This window comes from Micrasema longulum, unplaced genomic scaffold (genome assembly GCF_059751315.1).
Source record: "Micrasema longulum isolate JH-2025_06_02 unplaced genomic scaffold, ASM5975131v1 h1tg002065l, whole genome shotgun sequence".
Lineage (NCBI taxonomy): Eukaryota > Metazoa > Arthropoda > Insecta > Trichoptera > Brachycentridae > Micrasema > Micrasema longulum.
In genome coordinates, this window is record NW_028279232.1 from 1 (window position 1) to 8,511 (window position 8,511).

Sequence of the window (8,511 nt, forward strand, 5' to 3'; positions counted from 1 at the left end):
TCAGAAGCCGTATTAATGGTGAATTCTGACTTGCATTCTTGCGGCTTCTGGGTGCGTAAAATTGTGCGTGAGTTCTTGCTCTAGCATAGTCATTGGGAACATACAAACTGATCGCTTTGGGTGTATTTCGATGAAAATATGATATACATATATGCCTCTGAGGATCAAAACCTCTTTAGGAGTTCCCACATAAATATAAATACTTGTTCCCAAACCAGAATCGTTGTCCTTAAAAATAACTATCACTTTCTTTTAAGTAGGCATCTTTAATATTGGTAAATCGATTACGACATATTTAACTTCAATATAATTTTACGGAGATAAGAAAATCAGGTAAGTATTTTTAAACCTGGTTTACCTGGCTTCGTCACGTGCTGCGGGTGCCTCAGGGGAGCCTCGATCCATGTTGCCTCTTCTTCATACATGCGGCCTTCCTGCCATCCTAGAAGACAGTTAATGATGATTTTTCGTCAGTATTGGGCGGAACTCGGGGGCATGGGAGTGTCAGAGGAGACAAGTTTGCTGGCAGGGGATAGTCTCCCGGAGATGTCTCCACCTAGGAGCAAATGTGGAATGAAGAAGAGTAGTGGTATTTTTCATTTAGAGACAGACATATAGTAAAATCTAGTTCGCAAAACAGTTCATTTTTATGTTAGGAAAAATTGCACTTTGTAAAAATTAGGATTAAGCTTCATTTTATTTATTTATTTAAATCTTAAAGTAAGAGAAGATTTTCTATAATTAAAAAAGTTGAACTAAATATGTCACAATAGAGAGGGAAAACATTTTTGAGAAGGGATATGGATTTATTTCTAGGCTTTCAGGGCTTCAGGGATTCAGGGCTTATGACCCGTCATTGTCTGGAATACTTAGCCACTACACCTGTATAACATTCACTATTTCACTATTCTCTGTTGTGACAAATTTAGGTCTTAATAGCTCCCTAAGAAGGAAATCTAGCCTGTCTACAAACATTTGAACATAGTCAAACTAAACTTAATTTTATTAAGATTTTCTAAATAACATTACTGTAGCTGAGTGGTAAATAATAAGTGAATAAAAAATAATGATAACTACAAAGTTAACAATAACACCTCGTTTGCGGACACTCTTCTAATAGGATCCACTCATACAGACCCATATCATAAGTTTGGAATTTTTTGTAATATTTCACTTCAGACCTTAGTCAATGGTTTGAAGTAAATCTTATTTGACGAACGTACTGCGACACTTTTGGTGTCGACTATTTCTTATAGGGATGCAATATCTCCTCCTAGCATATAATTACTTCCGTTGCACGTAGGCCAAAGCCATCTTTCCACAACCGATGTCATTTAGACTGACAGCAATAGCTGTCAAAATCTTGTCTCCTTTAGGAAATGACAGCTATAGCCGACGAAACCGCGAATATGTTATTTTTTAATGCAACAATTTCAGGTCCATCGGCTGACCTGCTCCGTCGCGAGCTGGACAACCGGTTCCTCGCGTCGTCGGGCGCAGTGGCGGGGGGCGCACCGCCCCTGGCGGCTTTGCGCTGCGCACCGAGATGCACCACCACCAGCATCAGCATACGCATGTGCACCAGCACCAGCTGCCGCCGCCCGCGCCGCCGCCTCCTTCGCACCCGCCCGCGCCGCATCCGCACCCTCACCCGCACCCCCACCTCCACCACCAGCAGCAGCTGTTTCCGCCACCGCCGCCTCCCTTGGTTTGTACCCCTTAATCTTTCTTTCATTCTAAGAAGTCTAATTGCTGATAAAACTAACCGGTAAGAATTATAAACACTGAAAAGTTTTTTCCGGCGTTTTTCTAGTGGGTCAAATAATTATATAGAATCTTGCGGCTCTTTTTCTTCCCAATAATCAACAAATGGAAGAATTTAAGAAAACTCCGAATGTTACATTGTTTTGTGCATTTAAATAATCCTTCACTGGTAAAGCCCTGCGAAAATCTGGCTTTCCATATTTCGTTTTTAAAGATGTTATTTATCTCTTGTGAAATATTTATCGAGCCAGGTAAAAACAAAATTAAAATCTCTTCAAAAATACGAATCTTCAATTCAAATCATGGGAAGGGGGAATGTCAAAATAAAGACACAGAGTAATGGTTGTTTTTAGGATCTTAACTGATTTTGGTTACGAAAACCCATACATTATACATATTAATAATAATAACTACACCGCTGTGAGCTGTGAGCCGCCTACTACAAATTTGAGCTGCAGCTCAACAGCTTTTTGAACCGGTTCAAAATAGAATTACCCGTGCCTATCTCGTACTTCTTGTTCTTTTTTCGGACATTTCTTCCTTCCACTTTGCCCTCAAACAATGTTTTAAACTTTGCCTGTTGATTACTAAAAAAGAAAACAAAATTACATCTAGATTACTGTTTTTACAAAGAAATGCAGTAAGAAGGGTTTTTAAGGACTACAACTATAGGACTTACATATTCATTCAGAAATTCATATCCTTGACGAAGATGTATTTACGTAAGAAATAAGAGCAAAACAAAGAAAGCATACATGTGACGTGGTTACTTCCCGCAGCCAGACGAAACTAAAGTAGGAAGTGCGAGGAGGGGTTCTGCATCTGGTATGTGCATCTGGGTAGCTTTGCGGAATATGTTTTAAAAAATATATTCCGCTCTGCCCTCCATTTCCCTATGATTGCAGTTAACTAAACAGATCTATTGTCTAATTTTAAACTAAGTTTATTTTTAAAAAAAACCTGTTTCCAAGCAAAAAAAAATCCAGATCTCCAAAGTGTAATTTATGCACTTACACGGGTTTTATGCCAATTAATTAATGAAACATATTACCAATAAATTTACTGCACAATGTAAAATAGGAACATAAGCATACATTCATTACATCCCATGATCGAGAATTTCGGTTTTGTTCAAAATATAGCCAATTAGTTGTTTTTCAAAAAACAGTTGTTTATTGAATCCATTTAGCATAGGATCAAACGATTTTTAAATCACCGCGCTTGCGATAATAGCGTACAAGAACTATTAAGAGTGAGACTTGACAAATATTTATTTTTAACAAGGAGTTGTGATTTCTTTATATTTTTATTCGGGACTCTTTCCTTTTTGATCCACAGTTCAAAGACATTACCAAGATGGACTCCCTGTACAGACAGGGGCTTGGCCTAGGATACCCCGGCTACAGCCCGGGCCTCCTACACCCAGGCCTGGGAGGCCCAACACCCTTCGTGCCGCCCAATGCACTCCCCACATTCACACCAAAGGTCAGACCATTTATACCCCATTACTAATTTAGCATCTACTAACCTTAACCTTTCCCTTACTGTCCTAAAAACACCCGCGCGTTACGGTGCTGTGTAGTCACTACACATTAAAAAAATAAGAGATTTAAAAAGGGAAAAATGGAATGTTTATAGGGAATGGCTTTAACTACCCATAATTTAATTAAAAGATAATAATATTTCAAATCTAACTCCTTAAAACATGAAAAAACCATTGTGTATCGCTAACGACTCGGGCGAAACGTGCACCCGCGCCAACTTCCCGAGAGCTACTAAGTATAAGTAGCTAGTACTGGACTACGTGACTGACTTTGCGACGGGCGTAAATTCTTTACTATTTTCTTCATACACAACAATGCGAAACATTGGTATACTGTAAGTATACAATTGATAATATTTGTAATTTATCCCCGATTTCCGATAAAATGCTTTTATGTGCCTAATAAGTACTTATTATTTTATAAAAAAATATTTCAGTCGATACGTAAATGTGTAATGGAGGAATACTGAAAATCTAAACCCAATATTTATTTTATTTATAAAGATATTATAGTTATTAGACACAATGTGTACTATAGCTAACCCATCACCGGGGAGGGAGGGTTAAACTCTTTTTTATACATAGTTACAATGGATCTTAAAATGTACAAAGTATAATGATACGAGTATTATTATTTGGTTGTGTTTAAAATACTCTGTAATTATTTGATGAGAAGTGGCGCAGCATCATGCGAACCGACATGCAATAACTCTAGCTATCATATGTTTTCCCCATTCCTTGTTCAACAATTTTATGTACTGGATTTACACTATTGCATTTTAATAATTAGCTGAGTTTATTGTAATTACTATCATTTTTACTCTCATTTAAAAATCACTAAAATATGGATTATTTAGAATATTACATTTTTATTGCATTGATGAATAATTTGGTACATGTAATTTATAAATAATAATTATTAATAAGTCTGTCTAAACTAATAATCCTTATGATAATCTAACTTAACAGCAAATGTTACAGTTTTATGCAGGTACTTATCGCTTTTTTAAGTTAAGTTATATTTTTTATCGCTTAAATTTTGTTTTTGCTTTAAATGATTTATTTTATGCCTCTAATTTATAACACCCTAATACTTGTATTAACACATTGTATTTTATTAATTGTGTTCTAATTATCATCCCTGTTCTCAATGAAATAAAATTTCACTTAGATCCATTAACTTTCATATCATTGTGTTTTAAGACTTAGTATTATTTTCCCGCCATCATTTTTATTTTTTCTTGTTTTTTTTTAACCTATGGGTATTGTGGTTCTTCACAGCAGGCGATGCTGCCACCAGAACAAACTAACAAGATTCCCCGGCCGACTCAAGTGGTAGGTCCCCTGGTCACAAGTTTATGTACATTATACATGCAACATTGGATAACCACTCATCAGTATGAAGCATTAAACTCCAAGTCGACATCTATATTTCATAAACTATATGTATAGGAGATATGTTTGAATCAACTGGAGGAGTATTTTACTTCATACTGTGACTGATTCAAAGAGTTTCACCATTTATTTATTTATTTTTTATCATTTTCATCATCCTTTTAACCACGCTGCTTTATAAAGTTGCCTCCCTAACTGCTTTTTTAAATCCGCTTATCTGTTTATTGTTTTTTTAATGTACGTATTTGAAAAGCAGATATTGCCTTTTTATTTTAAGAAGTACTTTTTTTTAAATATAAAAGTAAGTTAGCCTCTGTGAAAGAGGTTTGGATAAAGTCTTCATTGCACTAGTGATATTTCTTGTGATTAGATTTGGGTAAAGTTTTCATTGCACTGATAATATTTCTTGTGATTAATTATTTAACTGTTTTTTTGGGTTAATGAATTAAAAATAATATTTATAACTTCGATATTTGATTTGAAGATTATTTGTCCAGCATCTGGTTTTGAGATTCAATACCAATAATAATTCAATAACCAACAATTGATATATGTTACAGAAAAACACTTTTGGTTAAATACATCTGTTGCTTAATTTTTGCAGTAAGTAAGAAAATTAGCATTTTATGGTGTCTTAGTTGGTTCAAATACACCTAAATAATTGAGATAAAATTTTCAATGGAGAAAATCTATGACAAATATTTATTACCAATACAAAGATGAATCACGTATGCAATTTTTCTATTTCTTATTCGATTACCTTGCTTAGGACACCATACGTTTATTATATACCTGCATAATATACATAGGTTCATTTAAAGATTTTCCATTTTTTAAATACAAATAAGTAAATAGCTAAATGATTTACTTTTTAGGTTTGGAAATTCAATTCACTCATTATTTATGAGATAATCTACGAGTATTTCTTGGTTAGTTTGAAAACCTCTCTCAGAAAAGAATTATACTGTAAGGTGAAATTGGAAAATCAAAATACAGTTGATATTATTTTGTTTCTAAATATTTTAATGATAATTGAGGTTTTGTATTAATTTATTATGGGAAATCCATTCCTGAAAAATTTTATTGTTTTAGAATCATTTAATGAAAAAACACATGTAACAAAAAAGGTCCTGTCTCACAAGAAATTTCTAGCTGTCTGGACCTGAAACAATGAACCTCTATACAGTGAAATAAATAAATATTGCTAATTTCATCTCAATCTCATGATTTATTTGACTGACTTATATGTTTTTGTTATTTTAGAAGACTGGCAAATGGAACGCGATGCACGTCCGCATAGCGTGGGAGATATACAACCACCAGCAGAAGGCGGGCGGCGGGGAGGGTGGCAAGGGGGGTGTGGGGCCGCCTAAGGAGGGGGGGCTCTTGCGGCCCCCGTCGCACGTTTTCGCGCCCCCGCCCCCGCCTCTGGCGCCCCCGCACCCGTCCCACCCGGCGCACCCAGCCCACCCCTTCCAGAGGACTCCGTACGACACCCTCGCGCCGCCCTCGCCATACCTCAACTCGCCCCATCTCGGTTAGTCACCTTAAACGCATAAAATAATATTCTAAAACGGTTATTATAACTTGTATTATGGAGAATTATAGGAGAGTAGTTTTTTCAGGAGCAGGAATGTCACCATTTGCGCGATATGGCACTGCCTACCCCACTGGACCATCTCCTTTCGGGCTGTCCCCTTTCCCTCCCCAGCGTGATCTGGGACTCGGGGGGCCCATGCCCTCAGTTCATGATCCCTGGAGAAGGTACGTATTGCCAATGTTAGTTACTTGTTTATATTATTTCTCCACACTATTTTAATTTAAATGTCCACTCGAAAACCTCTGATATCACCTGTTCATTCAATATTTAGTCATTACTTATCTAATTTCGAGTTATAGATATATTAAAATTATCACTTTAGTTTTGTGAATATGCTAAAAATTATCGAATAGTACTAATGTTTATTTTTATCAACAGCTTCCAAAGATCCGTGGGCGCTTTTCCCGGACCCCCTGGCCCGAGTCCCTGGACCTTAAAACCTGACCCCGGAGCTATGGAGAGAAGAGAACAGGAAGAAAGGGAGAGGGAGAGAGAAAGAGAGCGGGAAAGGGAAAGGGAGAGAGAAAGGGAGATGCGCGAAAGGGAAAGGCAACGGAGAGAGAAAGAGGACAGAGAAAAGCGAGAAAGAGAAGAAAAGGCTAGAAAACAGCAACAACAATTAGAACAGGAGAGAAGAGATAAGGAGCGACGGGAAATGGAAAGGATGAGACAGCGAGAGCGCTCCCCGCTGCGCAATGGGGGACCCTCCCCTGGTAAGGAGGATCGTAAGGAAGAGCTATACCGGCTGGCTCCCTTGCCCCGCCTGATCCCACCCCCCATGGGCTACCCCGCCCCCTGGGACCCGTACCGGCCGTACGACCCGCTGCTGCGCTTCAGCCCGCTGGTGGAGGCGGCCTTCCGAGCCGAGGAGGAACGCGCCAAGATGCTCAATGCGTACGCCGCGCAGCTGAAGCCGCGCCCTGGCCCACCCCCTCCGCACCTCATGCCGCACCCCCTGCCACCAAAGGAGGAGCCCCGATGATACGCCCCCCCCGCCCCCATTCTTTAGGAAACTGAATAAGTCTGAACATGAAAACTCTCCCGAGATTAGCGCGACGCATTGGCGCCTGCGATCGCAATATTTGGATAGTTTTCTAGAATAAAGGAGAATTTATTTTCGTTAAGAATCGGATCTCGATGTTCGTATCGACGGAGGGGGGAATAGTCATATTGCTGCGATTCCGGCATCGATATTCGTTGACATGACAAAATCATTTAGTTAATGGTAGTTTCGGTAGCGTTAGCATCTCGTGAATATTATATATAAGAAAACAATATCTAATATAAATATATAAATACAATTTAGTTATATGAAATCTATTTATTCTCGTATAGGAAAAGATATGAAGCAATGTGTACGATATTAGGTATAATTGTGTTAATAGCGGTCGAAAGTATCGGAATTGTATCATCGGGTATTATATAGTGACCATTGTGTAAATATAGGATATTATCGTTTGGAAAGTGAAGTGTCAATAACGAAAGGAGATATTTTTAATTACACCTAGAAAATTGAATGGTTAGATTTGAGAGTTGAATTATCGACAGATTACTATTGCGAGTTGTGTTTATATTTCCGGCTATTTTTTACTTAAACGGAAATGTGAAGCAATCTCCGGGTTCTTGAATATTTAGTTTATTTAATAAATGAACTAATATTTGCATTTTGTTATAAATTTTACCTCCGAATTATAAGAATGAGTTGCAAAATAATGGACCCGCTCAATTAACTGTAATATAAATATATTGTGATTTATCCATGAATACAATATTATGTATATTTGCAAAACGCGATATTGTACATATTATAATGAAATAAAGCAGAATCCATTTTAGTACTATTTAAACGCAATTCCGTAAAGCGGCTGTGGTTGGAAAACATCTGTCTATGTAACGCTGTTTAGTGAATACACTTGACTGCAGCTAGACTCCACTGTGCGTATGTCTTGTTATTCTAGCTAAAGGTTTAATATCATCACGACTATCCTATATAGTGGCCTTCGCACTCGGTGATTGCCACGACTAATTCACTTTGTCGCCATAATATGATTTCAGTTCGCTAGCTCATTGCTTGGGAGTGTTGACAATGTCAGCAGGGAAATCCTCGCAAGTCATTTTCCATGGGACCAAATAAATTCAATCCTCGTAGTGTAATCACTTCTAAATTGGATGACACACAATTTAACACAGAATATTTCTTCAAAATTAT

General features: G+C 37.6%; 1 protein-coding gene across 1 annotated transcript; it reads left to right on the forward strand.

Moving 5' to 3' along the window:
* Nucleotides 1-495: 495 nt before the first annotated feature.
* On the forward strand, nt 496-7,415 carry LOC148273128 (autism susceptibility gene 2 protein-like). The gene is given in 8 exon segments (XM_088239082.1): nt 496-589; nt 1,438-1,512; nt 1,515-1,708; nt 3,103-3,249; nt 4,589-4,642; nt 5,966-6,239; nt 6,328-6,466; nt 6,681-7,415. Coding segments are annotated over 8 exon segments (1,581 nt in total). The 3' UTR covers nt 7,285-7,415.
* Nucleotides 7,416-8,511: the final 1,096 nt, after the last annotated feature.